The 17485-nt window shown below is 32.9% G+C and overlaps 3 protein-coding genes across 6 annotated transcripts; 2 read left to right on the top strand and 1 right to left on the bottom strand.

Annotated features, from left to right (window-relative positions):
- Positions 1-2366: 2366 nt before the first annotated feature.
- Positions 2367-8576, bottom strand: LOC111024077 (Ubiquitin carboxyl-terminal hydrolase family protein). Of its 4 annotated transcripts, none has more exons than XM_088125765.1 (5): positions 8436-8576; positions 6139-8063; positions 4592-5080; positions 4107-4164; positions 2367-3072 (listed from the first exon to the last, which is right to left on the bottom strand). In XM_088125765.1, exon 2 carries the CDS (start codon positions 7677-7679, stop codon positions 6489-6491), a length of 1191 nt encoding a protein of 396 aa, XP_087981891.1. In that variant the 5' UTR covers positions 7680-8063; positions 8436-8576; the 3' UTR covers positions 2367-3072; positions 4107-4164; positions 4592-5080; positions 6139-6488. The 4 variants fall into 4 exon arrangements, with proteins under 4 accessions (XP_087981891.1, XP_087981892.1, XP_087981894.1 ...); XM_088125766.1 differs by having other exon boundaries at positions 6139-8182; positions 8436-8559; XM_088125768.1 differs by lacking the exon at positions 8436-8576 and having other exon boundaries at positions 4103-4164; positions 6139-8423.
- Positions 2558-4863, top strand: LOC111024078 (non-specific lipid transfer protein GPI-anchored 4). The gene is made up of 3 exons (XM_022301663.2): positions 2558-3053; positions 4132-4194; positions 4596-4863. Exons 1-3 carry the CDS (start codon positions 2558-2560, stop codon positions 4733-4735), a joined length of 699 nt encoding a protein of 232 aa, XP_022157355.2. The 3' UTR covers positions 4736-4863.
- Positions 8577-12231: 3655 nt separating the features above from the next.
- On the top strand, positions 12232-14127 carry LOC148210620 (uncharacterized). Its single transcript, XM_088125804.1, has 2 exons — positions 12232-13642; positions 13739-14127. The coding sequence occupies exons 1-2, from the start codon at positions 12242-12244 to the stop codon at positions 13937-13939; spliced, it is 1602 nt and encodes a 533-aa protein (XP_087981930.1). The 5' UTR covers positions 12232-12241; the 3' UTR covers positions 13940-14127.
- Positions 14128-17485: the final 3358 nt, after the last annotated feature.

The following is a 17485-nucleotide window of genomic DNA, read 5'->3' as shown; positions in this document are numbered from 1 at the left end:
GTTTATAAGTGAATCAAAAATTATAATGAGGAAAAATAAATTTTACCTCTAAACTAGACCACTTGTATCAACTTTCAATATAAACTTTTAATTTTATCAAATTGAACTGATAATTGTTCAATTTTTATCATCTATTAATTTACAATTAACTAATTCATTAAATTAAACAAAAAACAAAGTAAAAAAACTCGCTAATTTAACAAAAAAACTTAAAGTTTTTGCCAATTAAGTTTGATTAATGCAAAAAATTGACTATGAAATAACTTCGTCGCTTGCGACTTAATTTGACTCAATACGGAAAAACTTACCAGGTCCCGACATAGTAAGGATTGACAAACTGAGAGAGCTCTTTCTTGATTCTATGGATGATGGTGTATGGCCATTCTTAGTTGGTGGAGTGATTTGTCTGGTTAATGACGGACTATCATTGAAGCTTACAAATTAACACAAAAAAAAGTCAAACCTAATGTCATTTTTGTTTGAATCCTACCAATTTCATACCAAATATATGTTTTATAATTCATTTAACACATGGGAATGATTTTTTAACAAATTTTCATTTTTTTTTTGAGTTCATACCAAAATGTTAAATTTATTTTAAGGTACATAAAAGCTCGAATTTGGATCTTAAATGTCAAGACCAAAGCCTCTTACCACTGCGCCAACACCTAAGGGTGCAAAATAATTTTTAATTTATAAATTTTCAAATTAAAGTCTATCATAAGTACAATTTGCTACCCTCCAAAAAGTTTAAGGGGAAGATGACAACAGTTATCCAAGTTTAATATGCAATTTTGTAAAATTAAAAGTTTAGGGTTAAAATTGATATATATTGCCAAACGTTAAAAATAATTTTTTTCCATTATATTTATATGATCTTGTGCCCCCAACAAAGAAAACATATATTTTTACACATTTTAATCTAGAAAACAAAAAAACCCAGTTTAGAGAAAACAGGTGCCAAACCACCCATAAATTGCTTTACCATACCAAGCAGCCATAAATGTGCAAGATGAATTGATACTCCTCTTTGCAAATATTGACAAAAAGATAAAATTAAATAAAACGATGCATATTGAAAAAAAAAAAAAAGTAATGGGCAATTAAAGATATAAAAGTCAATTCAACAAAAATTTAATTAGAAAAATATTACAAAATCTAAAAGGGGGAAAAGAAAGTAGGCATAAATAAAGGTTCACACCAATATGACATTTAAGAAGAGAGAGGAAAATAGGAAGTTGGGGAGATGGAGTTCAAGTTGGTGATGAGCTAATAAAAGACAAACTCAAAAAAAAAATTTAAATGTAAGATATATGGTAGGAAAATGATAGGTACGAGAAGAACAAAGAGACTTGAAAATTGTCGTAGGCACACAATAAAAGATAAGAAATACAACATGTATCAAAATTGTGAAAAAAAAATAAAATAACTTCTCAATTATGAAAAATAAGTCTCAAACACTATCAATAGTCAAGGATCTAGAACGAATACTATACTGTCAAATGGTGTAACGAGAATAAATATCACTCTGAACAAGATGTAAAATAATCGAAGTGAGATATTTGTAAATTATGAAATCATGTTCTATTAAAATATGAGATATAGAGTCGGTCCAAACAATATCCTCCATACTTATGCAAAATTTTAATATTTTATTTTAATCAGTCAATTCACTCTTTCTAAGAAATAGGATGGAAGTGGTTGCAAACTTGTTAAATTGAGTCTCTCTAATAAGAGACAGTGATCCATGATAAAAGGGACAACCCAACCCATAATTTTCCCACCAACAGTATCCATAAAACTAGGAGTTCGACTGTGGTTCTCTTGTTCTTAAGTATTTTGATTTTAAGTCTAGAAACAATTAAATTTCGCTAGAGAATTTAGCTCTCACCTAAGCTCTCTTGAAGCATTATTGTATCTTCAGAGTAGGGTGAGAAATAACTCGGTGCAGTGGAGTTTGAAGCATTGTTACATCTTCAAATTGGAGTGTGAACTAACTCGAAGTTACATCTTCTCTGCTAAAATTTTATAGGTATAGACCTTCCTTACGTCTCTATTCTAATTATTTGTATGGATTATTTTAGAAATTCAATTTCCTATTATATATTTCCAAACTCCCAACAATTGAGGTCACTTATTCTCTCCATAGGAAAAAGAAGAAAGGCTAAAAAAGCCAAAAACTTTCACATGGGTCTCATTATTTCTCATCCTCAAACTCTCAAAAAGCTTTATGCCTTTGCCTTTTTGCCTAAAAGGAGAATTTGAACCCCAACATCAACTTCCTTTAAATTGTTCACAAAAAATAAAAAAAAGGGGTAACAAGAAAACAATATAAAGGTAGATATGATAAATATGGAAGCTTTAACTAATTTAAATTCTAAGAAATTAAATTAGTATTTAAACTCTAAAAAAATATTAATTATGTCTTTATACAACAATGTGTGGAGATGGAGATTTGAACTCACGATTTTTTTATCGAAAATAAATGTTTTAATCAATTGAGTTATGTTCAAGTTGACAATGTTAGTGTTCAATCAAAGCCCTGCAATGGCGGTAGATGCTGCTGCCATTAATTCCCGAACCACTTCCCTCTCCCTCTCTATTTAATCACTCTCCTCCTCTTCCTCATTTTCGCACAAGACCTAACCTATATCAAAATCAAACCTCCGCCTCTCAGATCTCAACAATGGCGGCCTCGATTTCCGCGCCGATCTTCTTGCTCTTGGCGGCGATAATCACATCCGCGGCGGCTCGCGGCGGTGCTCCAAAGCCTCCAGTTCCGGCTCCGGCTCCGGCTCCGGCGGCGATGGACTGCTTGACGACGCTTCTGAACATGTCGGACTGCCTCTCGTACGTGTCGATCGGGAGCAAGGACCATCAGCCGGACAAAAACTGCTGCCCGGAGCTGGCGGGGCTGGTGGAAAGCAGCCCGCAATGCCTGTGCCAACTGCTCAGCGATCCCCAAAAAACTGGTTTGGACATTGATGTGGATCGAGCTTTGAACCTTCCTTCCGCCTGCAAAGTCTCCACTCCTCCGATTTCCCTCTGTTCACGTACGTTCTTCTTCCTCATCTTCACATAATTTCAAATTATTCTTCGTTATAGTTTGGATTTGGTTTCAATTTCAATTTTTAATTGTTCAATCGCTCTAGCCAGTTAGGGTTTATGGATGATTAAAAAATGTTTAGGTAAAATGTGGTGTAATTACGTTTTATTTAAAAATTTTAAATTATTATAGGCATTGATTTGAAATGAGCTCAAATTATAATAATTAAGTTGGACATTTTTATTTAAAAAAAAAAGTTGTACATTTTAAAATTGTAAAAGCCAAGTTCAAATTAAGCCATTGAATTTAATTACTTTTTTTGCTTGTCATTTATTTTTAATAATTAGAATATATATATTAGTCTTAATTTACATTCAGGTTGACATAATTCTAGTAGGTAAGCTAAGGATATAAAATTATGATTTCTATTTGTTAATTTTATTTACAACCTTTGTCTCAAGAAAAATTAGTCAAATTTTTTTGTAAGGAAAGGATAATTTTGAATTTCAAAATTCAAACCCAAAGGAAAAATGGGGGAAAAGCATTTTACCCACGTTAGATTTGAGCAGCTTTCTTTAATATCTAACTAAATTGAATATTCAAAAAGTAATTTTTCAAACGCATAAAACTATTCAATTAAAAAAGCACTTTTTCTTTAAGGAGGTATTAAAAGGTTACAGATCATGTGTTACTATAATCTACAATGATTAAATTTAAATAATCATAGATCCATGTCTTAAACATGTGGTTATTTAAAAAAAAAAACAATTCTTAAACACAAAGCATGTCATCAAAATTAATAATAAGTTCAAACGGGTTCAATTCAACACGTACTAAATTTAGAACTCATGAATTAAGATTTAGTTTATATAAACAATTCAAATCAAAATTTAAGTTCCATTTGATGATAATTTTGGTTTTGGTTGTGTTGAGAAAAAAAACAATTATTTATGAAATAAATTTATTTTTGTATTCTAACAAAAAAAAAACTGTAACCAAATTTTAAACTAAAAGGACAGTTATCAAAACTGATTTTTAACATAAGGGGAGGCTTACTAACTTAAATGTGTTTTCTTCTGATGCAGTTTTGGGATATCCAGTAACATCACCAGCTAGTCCTGCACCAGCACCAACCACATTGCCACCAGGTAATAAATCTTCCACGGTCTAAGAAATTTCAATTTCGCTCTATAGCATAAATTTGATATGCATTTTCAAATATAGCATGATTTTATGCCCCATTTTTGTAACGCTTAAAACTTTATGCTATATTCGAAAATATATACTCATGTTTAGGGAAACAATCACCATTTTAAGTTCAATTTCATTGTTGAATGCAAAAATGTACCAAGGTTAATAAATCTTCCACGATTTTAGAAATTTCCCTCTATAGCATAAATTTGATATGTATTTTCAAGTATAGCATGATTTTATGCCGTTTTTGTAACGCTCTAAACTTTATGCTATATTCGAAAACATGTACTAATGCTTATGGAAACAATGACCCTTTTAAGTTCAATTTCATTGTTGAATGCAAAAATGTACCTAGGTGTTCAACCACCGGATGTGGGAGGCTTGCCCACCAACGCCACCCCGGGAAACAGTGGAAACAGAGCTTCGAGTATTGACCGCCTTCATCTTGCATTTCCAATAGGCTTAGCCTTGGCATTTCTTCCAAAACTTCTCTAACCAAATGATGTTTGATCATCTGTTATTGTTTGCCAATTTTTCTCTCTTTTTCAATTCAGAAGTCATTGTCATGAGATACTTTAATGATTGTTACTTGTTAGGCAATAAAATTTTAGCTTTTATTGAAATTTTGTTGAAAGTTGAAACTACCTGTACTGTAAGAAGTGCATGATTCTGTGAAAGTAAAGATTGAGAAAAACGAGTTTTAGAGGCTAGCAGGAAGACTTACCAGGTTGGCTGTACAGAAAGAGAACAATTTGTAGCTGCCATCGACTTTACAGCATCCAACGGTAAGTAGTCGGGAAAACTGCAGCAGTACCATCGACGTTGTTTATTCGTTTCTAACTGCAAAACAGAATGAATATCGAGGAAATGGATCATCGAGCACAATTTCTTGAATTACAAATTTAGTCTTTAACTTTGAATTTTGTGTCAAATAGGTCACTATCATTAACTCTATCAAATTCCATTAATTTAGTGCTTATGTGAGACCTGACTGCTATTTAAAAATTATGTAGCTATTACATGTAAAATAAAACTTGCCACATGGAATAAATACATTAAAAAAATAGTTAAATTACAAATTTAATCAAACTTTCACTATTGTACTTACCTTGAACTTTTAAAATTGTATCCATGGGCTCTTAAGCTTTTGATTTTGTATCTAATAGGTCCCTATCATTTTATTTTAGAAAACCCTCGGTGATGCGTGCAAGTCCCTTCCTTCCCCCTTTCTTTTTCCCTTCCCTTCCCTCTGTTTTGATTTATTTTGGTTGCGTTACTTTTCCCTTCTCCTTGTCTCGAAAGTTTGCCCTAAAACCCACCTCCAATTTCCTACACCCATTTGCCCACCCAAAATTCTGAAAATTTACCTAGAACCCACCCTAGTTTTAAAACCGCCCCAATTTTAGACCTAACCAAATTTATCGCAAGAGGCAAGTTTATTTGACACGTAACAGCCACATGATCTTTAAATAATACAGTCACACACCAAATTAGTGTCCTAAACTAGGAGTGACGAAGTTAATAGCAAAGACCTATTTGACACAAAATCAGACCTATTTGATACAACTCTAAATACTCGGGGACTAAATAACTCTGGATAAAAACGCTGCATGGCAAAATACAGATCCATCATCTTTAGACAGACCGAACAAATTTATGGCAGTAAAAGCTCGAAACAAAAATATGAAGAAGACTTCGACAATAGAGGGGAAGAAAAGCAACTTTGATTCAAGCTTTTGCATCACCAGAATGTTAAAAACCGCCTAAATCTGTGCAAAAATAGTGTTGAAAATAGTCACCAGAAGTTTACATCACGAGCAAAACTAGATCAGTGTAAAGCAATTTGCTAGAACACCAAATCATCCCTAAATCTACAGCCTCAGTGCCATTAGCATTACCTGTGTCAACATTGTCATTTCTCATTAAACTTCTCGAAACATAACTCGATGAATTATTCGCTCTCCATGCTCTTCAACCCTCTGATGAAAGATTGATATTCACATCTGTAAGAAGGTGCAGCAACATAGCCCATTCTCCCATTTCTATATTATTTAAGAAGGGGCAATCCCTCCAGCTTTCTGCACTCAGAATAACGCCATGGAAAAAATAAAGCATTCTTCTTGTGCTTTCAGATTGATGCCAATGTTTCACAAATTACTTCATACCGCTCAATAATAAATTCACCAACTCTAGGGTCGTTAACAAGCTTTGAAACACTTGTTGAAAGAACATAAATATTGTCCTTCATTTATTTGTTATCTAGAGGCAAGTCACCATCTTCACTGTTAATTTGATTCACCTTCTGTCTTAAGCCGCTATGAGATAAACCACGACGCCCCATGACAACTAAATCTAGGAGTTTTCTCCTTACAGTATAAACTGGATTTGGATCTATTAAACACCCCCTCTCGTAAGCTTCTCTTAGAAAAACAGTATGTCTCTTTCCCTTGGTTGACAAATAAAATATCCCAGGATGATCCAAGAATAGATCTCTTATATTTAGTTCAATGCCAAACCATTTCCTAAAATGGCTGATTTTCTCTACTTCCACCATCTTTTCCACAGTCAAAGTCATGAATTCATGAACAATTGAAACTGCTCGCTTTTCCAGTGCCATACTAGTATTCCCATACTTGTTTTCAAATATTCCCTCATATGGTCCAGTATATGGACACCTTTGCCATTCCTTAACCTTGGCCTTGAAATTCTTTCTCAACCGCATCCCCGGAGGGCAGCTATGTTTAAAACTGTACTTGATTTCTGTCTCATCAATGGTGCAGTCCTCTTTACAACACTCAGTAACTCTCCATTTCTCAACAGCTGCTCTGAAATGATTTCTCGGAATGTCATCGACCAACTTCAAAAAATGAGTATTTGGTTCATGCGCATCACAGAGCTGAAAAATATGAGAGTGTTTGTATATCACAGAGTCCTCAAAATCATCAGGAAGGCCAAGCTCCCTCCATACTTTGTAAATTGCACGCAGTGGTAACATTTTAGAATTCGACATTGATAAAAGCCGGACTAATCTGTCAACAACCTGAGGCAATGAAGCGTTGATAGCATCCGCTTCCTCATGAAATATTAGGGTGGCAGCATCTGTTAATCTGCAAAATGGCTGGGATTTGTTTGGATCATAGAATATGTGGAAAATATGAGGATATTTGCGAAGGAAGGAGGGAGCCCCACGATTGAGATGGAGCTTCTGGGAAAGCCTTGAGAGGAAATCTAGAGATACTGATTGATTTCTTGGATTAGCAAGGATAAGGTCTTGGACTGCAACCACTTTGAGAAAATTTTTGTACTTATCCATCAGTTTCTCAAATGTTGGATCTCTAGCTCTTGATGCAACATACTGGGAAGATGTTGTTTTACATCTAACAACCATACTGAGATGATGGTATCTTTTTGCGATGGACCTAACTATATGAGGTCCCATTTTAATGCACAATTTGCTCTCACAACACACGACAGTTTTCTTCACAAACAAATTCAGCCATCTCTTCCAGTGCCAATTAAATCACAAAATTAGCACAATAGTAGCTATAAAAAAAGCTACAAAGACCATCTACCTCTCAGAGTGAAAGAAAACCAGTCATTTGCTAAATCACGTGTTCGAAGCCCCCTTTTAGATCACTACTGACGCAAAATTTCAGCCCAATACAGATTTCAGATTAAGGCAATGGTTCATATAAGCCATCTAAATTCCCTCAACACAGCCGCACAAAAAATTCAAGAGAAATCCAGAGTGCCATTTAGAAAACGCTTGAGAATGGATTCATACATTCAGTTTTCTGAACGGCTTCGATTTTTCCCGCCATACCTGCGTCCAATTGGAGCTTGTGAAAATCGTGTCCTATATGAAGATAATCGAGGAAAAATCTTGTACGCGCCGTAAAGGAAACACGCATATATTATTTGTATCAATCAACACGATTTGCACTGCAAGTTTTCAGTAAATTATATCAAGAAATTGAATTAAGTTCTCATTCATCAACATTAAACAGCCAGCACAACTAAATAATCGAAGCCGACACTTGATTCGGCAAGCAGAGCGATGGAAATATCCATAAAATGATTGCATGTAAATAAAGCAGTAAAAAATCTAACAAATTAAGAGACGAAATATCGTAATTCATTGCAATGGAAACCCTAATTTGAGAAAAGAAACAATGGCGAAGGAGAGATATATTACCAGAAATCGGCGGTGTAGACTATACGGGACTTTCGTTCCATTTGCGCGGAGGAGTTATTTGGAATATTTCCATTTTCCAAGAATGATCCAAGTTTGGAGTCCTCGATGTGATATGTCCATTTTTTTAAAAAATTTGTTATCTTAAACATTGCCGTAATTATCATATCGCTACAAATTACTTTTTTATACTTTACTCATTTATTTTAGCTATAGCATTAGCATAGTGATAGCCATAGAAGAACGACAACAGTAATAATAGCGATGGTTTATATTATTAATAAACTCCCAATGTAGCCTCGACAATTTCAAAATCATTAGCAATAGCAATAACAGCAGTGATAAATAGCGATAGTAGTGGTGACAATAACAATATAGTAGTAATGATAGGATAACTTGTATTGCAGCATATTTTCAATTTTTTTCTAGATTCCTTATTTTTCTCTTTCAATTTTTCCCGACTATGATTCATTATTTTTTTCAATTCTAATTCTTTATTTCTCTTTCAATTATGTCTCTATCTTTATATTTATTTCTACCACTCTTTATATCTATATTTGTATCTCTATATCTACTTATGTCTATGGTTCTTTATTTTTCTCTTTCAAAATTTTTCCTAACTCGAGGTAGGAGGTAGAAATACTGATAAAGGTAGAGGTACAGATACAAGGAAAAAAATGAAAAATAATTAAGAAAATCGTGAGAGAGAAGCGAAAAGTGGGTATTTCGAATTGGAAAAAAAATTAACTCAAGATTTTGATTTTGAGACCAATGAGGGAAAAAAACGAAATTAAAGTGAACAAATAAAAATAAAATAAAATTAACACCGCAACAATTATGTTATTACCAAGAGAAATTTGAGAGATTCAAGTTGGAAAAAAATTGAACTAAGCAAGAAAAGAAAAAAAAGAAGAAGAAACCATTAATAAATATAAATGAAATAAAATTATTTAAGCTATAAATTGGATTGAGTTGCATGAGAAAAATAAAGGGAGTTCGAAGAGATTAAAGTTGAAGTACTTGGTTGACTCGTAGTTCATTGGTACGTTCTCTCCAAACTTTCAAACAAAATCATACTCTCACATTTTCAATTTCTTCCTTCTTTATTTTATTGTTGATTCCAACTAAACCATCGTGTATTGGTCATTGGTCCAAAGGGTTAAGAAAATTCAAAATAATTTAGAGAAAATGAGTTCAAACCTCATAGCGGCCATTTACTTATATCTTTGCGATGAAAATTTTTTGTTTTGTTCGGTCTGCGAGTCATTTCGATTTTTATTATGTTTTCAAAATAAATTTATACAAAGGGAAATAAGGCAATAGGTTTCGAAAAGAGGTCTTGAAAATTTAATGATCCGAAATTGATATTTTAAAAATTTTAAATCAAAATAAGAAATATATATAACTTCACAATTATAAAATTACGCATTTAAATAAGAAAAGAAAATTCAAAACAAATTAGTTGGTAAAAGAATTTAACAAGTAAGAATATCTATCTTCATGGTATTAGTCGGTAAAATAATTTAATAAAAGTTATTTATTTTGTTATAATAATTTAACTAAATTTATGGAATTTCGAATAAATATATTTTTTTAAAATTATCATCGACTATGAGATCTTGATGTTTATTTTTATAGCCTTTACTCAATTAAATACCGTGATCATGTACTAATGTTCTAAACAGTCTAAGGATAAAAAAGTCGAGTCATTATAGAAAATATCATGATATTTTGAAAAGATAAAATAATAATGTTATTTGAAATTTGAACTTAAAAATAGGATAGAAGGAAAAGTTTGAAAAGATTAATAATAAACCCTAATTATTTAAACTATAAATTGGATTGAGTTGGCATAAGAAAAATAAAGAAAGTTCAAAGAAGTTGAAGTAGTAGGTTGACTCGTAGTTCATTGGTACGTTATCTCCAAACTTTCAAACAAAACGTACTCTTATATTTTCAATTTCTTCATATCTCTTTTCATTTTTTATTCCGATTTAACGACCATGGATTGACCTATTGGTTCGAAAAGGCCAAGAAAATTCGAAAAGATTTTCAAGATTGAAATTAGACTCTTTTGAAAATTTTATAACTTGTGTTTGTTTGTGATTTTTATATATGTTTTCAAAATAAATTTATAAAAAAGGGAAATAATGCACTAGGTTTCGAAAACAGCTCTTGAAAATTTAATGATCCGAAATTTATATTTTAAAAATTTAGAATCAAAATAAGAAATATATATAACTTCAAAATTATAAAATTACGCATTTAAATAAGAAAAGAAAATCCAAAACAAATTAGTTAGTAAAAGATTTTAACAAATAAGAATATCTATCTTCATGGTATTAGTCGGTAAAAGAATTTAATAAAAGTTATTTATTTTGTTATAATAATTTGTGTAAATTTTGTATGGGATCTGTAATAATTTTTTAAAAATTATTATCTACATTAGACTACTAGAGATCTTGATGCTTATTTTTATAGCCTTTAACTCAAAAAATTTTAAATACCATGAGCGTGTACTAATGTCGCTATACAATCTAAGTGTAAAAAATCGGGTCATTATAGAAAATATCCTAATATTTTGAAAAGATAAGATGATAATGTTATTTGAAATTTGAACTTAAAAATAAGATAGAAGGAAAATTTTGAAAAGATTAATAATAAACCCTAATTTATTATTATTATTTTTTTAGAATAATAATAAACCCTAATTATTTAAGCTATAAATTGGATTGAATTGCATGGGAAAAATAAAGAAAGTTCAAAGAAGTTGAAGTACTAGGTCGACTCATAGTTCATTTTGAACGTTTTCTCTAAACTTCCAAACAAAACATAATCCCACATTTTCAATTTCTTTATAAATTTTTTTCATTTTTTATTCCAATTTAACCACCATGAATTGATCTATTGGTATGAAAAACCAAGAAAATTAAAAAAGAATTTAGAGGAACTGGTTCAAACTAATGATAGTGATGGTAGCCACTTGTACTGTCTTTGTTGTGTTGAAATTAGACTCTTTGAAAATTTTAGAACTTAGGGTTTGGTTTGTGCATTTTTACATACGTTTTCGAAATAAATTTATATAAAAAAAATAAATAAGTCACTAGGTTTCGAAAACAAATTTTGAAACTTCAAATATGATCTGAATGTTTTTACTTTTCTTTTACCATTGCACTCTTCGGTCTTCACACGTTATCACTACTGTAGATGCATTTCTTGTGGAATCATTTTTTTTTAACCTTAGATATCTTTTTTTTTTCTTTTCAGTAATAGATTTTTTAATTATTTTACTAATTACAGATTTTCGTTTCAGGATTGATTGGCATTAACAAATTTACCTTGCGATTATTTCTATTGCAACATGACTAGTTCCTACTCATTATCCGAAAGGTAAATAATAGACTTTCAAACTTATCTTTTGTATTTATTTATTTAAAATGTTTGCCATAGACATAAATTATGCATGTCAATAGGAATTTCAATTTTTCAATACTTTAAAAAAATGTGATAAAATTGAAAGTTTTAAAAATTAAGATTAAACCTAAATTGAGCAGCTTCGATTTTTTAACCAATCAAAAGATTCGAGGATTAACGGTAACTTTTGAAACGTTAACAATAAACCTAGCTTAGGCATTATAATGGAAATTTCATTTTTTAAACCAATAATAGAGATTGATGGTAAAATTAAGAGTTCTAAAAGAAAATCTTAGATGAAGCATTGTAACGAAATAAAACATTAAATGTAATTGTAGAGATAAAAAAATGGATTAAAAGGACTATATCTATAATTTAATTAGAAAAAAGGATTAATGACTAATTATAAAAATTCCATTGGCAGCGACAGAGAAGAAGATTTGCATTCAATTTTTATGGATATGGAAATGGATAAGAAGTGTCCTTTTGGCATAAGAGGTGTTGAATTCAATCCGAGTCACGAAGCTCTGTTGGTTGATTATCTTTACAACAAAGTACATGGCCACCCCTATTGTTTAGAAGCTGTCAAAGATTTCGACCTCTATGGCAACCATGAGCCATGGCAAGTTTTCGACCTATTTGGAGGAGTCGATGGCCAAGATCTCTACTTCTTCACCCAGCTCAAGAGGAAGTGGCCTACCAAACAAGACTCCTCTCGCATCAGCCGTCGAGTTGGTACCAATGGCGGTACTTGGAGCGGTGAGAATTCTGAGACTCCTGTTTTATCTTCCGTCACGGGTGGTCTTATTGGTTTCTCCAAACGCTTCCGTTATGAGAATGGTGGATTAGAACACCATGGTGAGTGGATTATGAAAGAGTTTAGTTTGGACGAAGCGTATTTGCCTAACGAAGGCAGTGACTATGTTCTTTGCCGGATTAAAAAGAATGATAGACCGAAAAAGAAAGGGACCAAGAGGAAATTCAATGAGCTTGAGCAAGAATCACTAGCACCACAACCCCCATCTTCGTCAGTTGTACCATGGGGGCAACAATTACCAGCATCAGAGTCTCAACGTTCTTTATTTGCTCAGTTGGAACAACTATTATCAGTACCAGAATCTTCATCTTCATTTGATGGTCAAATGGAGGAGCAACTACCACTATCAGAGCTTCCAACTTCTTTCATTGCTCAATTGCAATCGCTATTATCACCATCGGAGCCGTCATCTTCAAGCGATGCTCAGACGTTGGAGCAACAACTCCTAGCATCAGAGCCTCATTATCCATTTTTTGTTGAGTCAGAGCAACAAATACTAATACCAGAATCTCATTATCCATTTGTTGTTCAGTCGGAGCAACCATTATCAGCACCAGAGCCTTCATCTTCATGCCTTGCCCAGCCAGAACAACAAATACTAATATCAGAATCTCAATCTCCATTTGTTGTTCAGTCGGAGCAACAGTTATTTGCATCAGAGCCTTCATCTCCATTTGTTGTTCAGTTAGAGCAGACTTTATCAGAATTAGAGCCTTCATCTTCATGTCTTGTCCAACCAGAACAACAAATACTAATATCAGAGTTTCAATCTCCATTTGTTACTCAGTCGAAACAACAGTTACTCGCATTAGAGTCTTCATCTCCATTTGTTGCTCAATTAGAGAAAACTTTATCAGCATCAGAACCTTCATCTTCATGCATTGCCCAACCAGAACAACAAATACTAATATCAGAATCTCAATCTCCATTTGCTGTTCAATCGGAGCAACAATTACTTGCATCAGAGCATTCACCTCAGGTACGTTTATTGGAACCAAATAATCATCAGATTGTTGAAAAAGACCCTATAGCTAATGTTCAAATTGTTGAAGAAGATCTCATGACTAATGTTCAGATTGTTGAAGAAGGCCTCATAGCTAATGTTCAGACTGCTGAAGAAGACCCCATAGCTAAGGTTGAGATTGCAAATAATTATGAAAATGTGGAAGGATGGGTACCACAATTGGAGGAAAGCAATGAAGACTATTTCGACTTTGATGTTGAATCCTATCTTTCGCAAGTCAAGGAGACAGACATATATTTTGCTGAGGAATGAATGGAACCAAAAGATGCAAATGATTATCCATGTAATTTTTGCTATTGTAAAACTTCATAATATTTGGTGATGGGTGAAATGATGACACTTCATCTACTCATCCCTATCTTCAAATATATACATTCTTGAATTGAATTTGTTACATGGTTGTTGAATATTATATATAATCATAGATTTTTTTTCCTGTATTTGTGTTCTTATTCTTTTGCCAATTATATTCACTTTTCTCATTGGCACTGGACGAATTCCCACTAACTGAAAATCAAAATCATCCAACAAGTAAAGAATCCCCATCATTAAAACCAAATTAAAAAATCTCTACTGGGTTCATATAACCGAAAAAGCCAATGAAATTCTCGGTTGAAGTAACACAAGGTGTTTGACAAAATGCCAACTGGAGAATAGAGCCAAAAACCATGGAGTTTTGTTCGCATATAGATGCACTCGAGATGTTTGACAAAATGCCCAATTGAAATGTACAGAGCAAAACCATGGGATTTGTGCACATACTAAAGCACTCAAGCTGTTTGACAAAAAATGCCCAACTGAAACATACAGTAAAAAGCATGGGATTTGTTTGCTTACAGATGCACTCGGTTGGCGGATTCCTAGGAATGCTCTCTCCTGCGGACTCACCGGAGAATGTTAATGGCGGCGGAACCCTAATGAAGAACAATTCCCTCTCTCCATCGCTCTGTATATTTTTGCTTGTAATTATAATGTTGGTGTTCTTTAATTGGTCGTCTTCTTTCTTGGGAAGATTGTGTGGACAAGTTGTGCAATCAAAATAATGATAGTTAATAATGTTTGTGTTTGGGTTTGTGAATCTAGTATTAATGTTATGATGAGGTTTTATGATTTGTGTGCAATTTTTTTGTTTTGTTTAAATGTTGAGAACAACGCCTCAAGCAGCCAAAAAACACAGAAAGGAAATCGGAATTGTGGTCGGAGATAGACGGAATTGACAATTGGTGTCGAATACGAAATTAGATTGAACAAGTCAATCGAAGAAGAAGAGCGAGAGAGCTTTGAGAGTGAGAGTGAGTGTGAGGGTAAGACATGAAAAAAGAAAAAAAAAACGAGGGAAACTGATTTGGGACTATTCATATTACTCAAGTTAGTGGAGGGGCATCGAGAACAATTTGACAAGTAAGATGATGTAAGCAAAAGATATATCAAAGTTGGCTAAGAAGAGGGACATTACCCCAAATCCCATGAAAATAGATCTCTAACGTTAATAAAAGGATTTCTAAAAAATCATATGTGTCCTGACATGATTAACAAAATTACTGACTATTAGTATACACATCGATAACTATTTTGTTTTTTGTTTTATGTTTTAAAAAATTTATGCTATTAAATAATCTTTCTCGTAAAAGCATTGGTACAAAACTATTTTAGAGAGATTTTGGAGTCCTCTGTCATTTATATCTTTTGCTTATGAGGTTGGTTTGGCTAAGGATCCAAACAAGAAACTTTCAATGAAATGTAGGGTACATGTTATCGTCTCTAGATTGCATAGCGAATATGGTTATGGTGATCAATAAAAAGTTCCCTAGTATGACCATTAGAGATGACGTTGGAGATAGTATCGTCGTCAAACATCACCAACAATTTTTCCCGAAGACGTCATCATTCACTTGCATGGCATGAGGCAATTGGAATTCTGTGGGTTGATGGCATGGCCTCCATCTTGCAGTGTGCCATCAACCTCAGAGAAACCTTCAATTACCATTCAAATTTAATAGGGTGAGGTTGTCGTCAAAGACACTTTTTTTTCCTCTCTCCAAAGAAACAAAATTTTAATTGTTTCACTTGAATTTTTATAAAAAACGACTTTAAGGACACGTGGGAGTAGGGAATCGAACTCACAACCTCTTGTTTGGAGATATATGTCAATTATCGCTAAACTATACTCACTTTGACACTCATTAACCACCCATAAAAATTGGCCGTTGTTTATGACTTGTTTTGTTGTTTTGGAGCAGTATTTTAAAATTTGGAACTTTAAAATGCGTGATTTGATAACCATATTATTTCATGTTATAAACCCAGGTAAAATATAATATAATATAAATTACAGAACATTATAAAATAATAATTAAACAAAATTTGTAAAAAATGTTAATAACTTAATTAGATTTAGTTTAATCTAAAATAATATTAATTAAGTTATTAACATTTTTGTTATTTAGTTTGGAACTACTATGAGTTTACAAATATATGGTTAAACACACGTTGAACAATTTTTTAAATGAAAATTCAATTTTCATATTGCGTATCTAAAAATACTGAAACAAAAAATACAACTCTGTTTTTAATTGAATTCTTTGTTTTCTGATCACCAAAAGTACTATTAGTTTTTAAAAACTGATAAAAAATATCTATTTTCTACAATTTTTTCTATCCACCCAGACAAAAGATGAATTAACGAGTTTAGTTATGGCGGAAATTAATTGATCTTGAAATTATTTAAAATTATGTTTGGAGTGAATTTTAACATGATTAGAATTACTCTCGGTAAATATGAAAATATAATATATATATATATATAATAATTCTAATTTCGTTTTGGTTCTTAATATTTTTAATTTTTAAATTTCTTTATCTTCCATGTATTCAAAATGATCTATTAAGACTTTATGTTAAAAGGTTTGTTACAATTCATCAGAAAAGTGAGATTGGATGATCAAATTATTATTTTATTAATATATTTAAATCCACGAACCTACTATTTAGATGTTAATCAGACACATAAAATCCAACCAACCTTCAAAACCAGATATCAATCAATATTATACACAAAATTCCCATTCAAAGAAAGACTAATTCCATTTCCATTCGAAATACAAATTTCAAATTGTTCCACTTTTTCTTACTGCAAATTGCAAATTTCAAATTTTTTTTTACCTCCACAAAACTGTAAAGTTTTGTCGTTGTCCCACTAAATCAGGTTTCAAAACTTCCCACACGTGCGGCAATTACGTGGTAGAGAGAGAGGGTAGCACCTTGGAGGCGACAAAAAATGGTGCGGCGAGCGGCGTCGATGGCGGCGTCAGGCGGCGGAAAACAGAGCGGTTTTGAAGCGTCGAATCTTCCGGAGACAAACCACGGCTCTCTCCAGAACACATCCACTCTGTTCCTCCGCCCGATCATCTCTCCCGTCTCCGATTCGGCAGCAGTCGCTCTATGGAGTCTGTTTCCACATGCTTTCTCTGATCCTGATTCCTCTATTATCTTCCTTCTCTTCCTACAACTGCTCGACTCTGCTCCGAAATGTATGAATCAGAAAACAAGAACACAGAAGAGGAGATTACGGATTCGAGTACTGTACTGACCTGTGAATCGGGAGCGAGAGAGGTCGGCGAGGGTTTGGAGGCTTCGTGAGCGTTCGGATGGTCCGATTGCGATTGCGATTGAGAAGTTGGATGAAGGACTTGAGCTCGAGCTTTAGGTATTCGAAACGATCGGGTGGAGAAGTTGGAGCGCTTCTAATTCCTCCGTTGCCTGTTCTTCGATCATCCTCTTCCTTCCTTTGCCCCATTC

The sequence above is a fragment of the Momordica charantia genome (assembly GCF_013281855.1).
Source record: "Momordica charantia cultivar OHB3-1 chromosome 6 unlocalized genomic scaffold, Mcharantia_2.0 BLBB01000006.1, whole genome shotgun sequence".
NCBI classification, from domain to species: Eukaryota; Viridiplantae; Streptophyta; class Magnoliopsida; order Cucurbitales; family Cucurbitaceae; genus Momordica; species Momordica charantia.
The sequence above is the reverse complement of the archived record's forward strand: the minus strand, read 5'-3'. Positions and strand labels throughout refer to the sequence as shown.

What these genes read in the sequence shown, in the direction of transcription:
- LOC111024078 (XM_022301663.2), top strand. Translation starts at nt 2,558, where the DNA reads ATGCTGCTGCCATTAATTCCCGAACCACTTCCCTCTCCCTCTCTATTT. An exon ending in TCCGATTTCCCTCTGTTCAC is followed by an intron (nt 3,054 to 4,131) that starts GTACGTTCTTCT and finishes CTTCTGATGCAG; the next exon opens with TTTTGGGATATCCAGTAACA. An exon ending in ACCAACCACATTGCCACCAG is followed by an intron (nt 4,195 to 4,595) that starts GTAATAAATCTT and finishes AAATGTACCTAG; the next exon opens with GTGTTCAACCACCGGATGTG.
- LOC111024077 (XM_088125765.1), bottom strand. Translation starts at nt 7,679, where the DNA reads ATGGGACCTCATATAGTTAGGTCCATCGCAAAAAGATACCATCATCTC.
- LOC148210620 (XM_088125804.1), top strand. Translation starts at nt 12,242, where the DNA reads ATGACTAATTATAAAAATTCCATTGGCAGCGACAGAGAAGAAGATTTG. An exon ending in CATCAGAGCATTCACCTCAG is followed by an intron (nt 13,643 to 13,738) that starts GTACGTTTATTG and finishes ACTAATGTTCAG; the next exon opens with ATTGTTGAAGAAGGCCTCAT.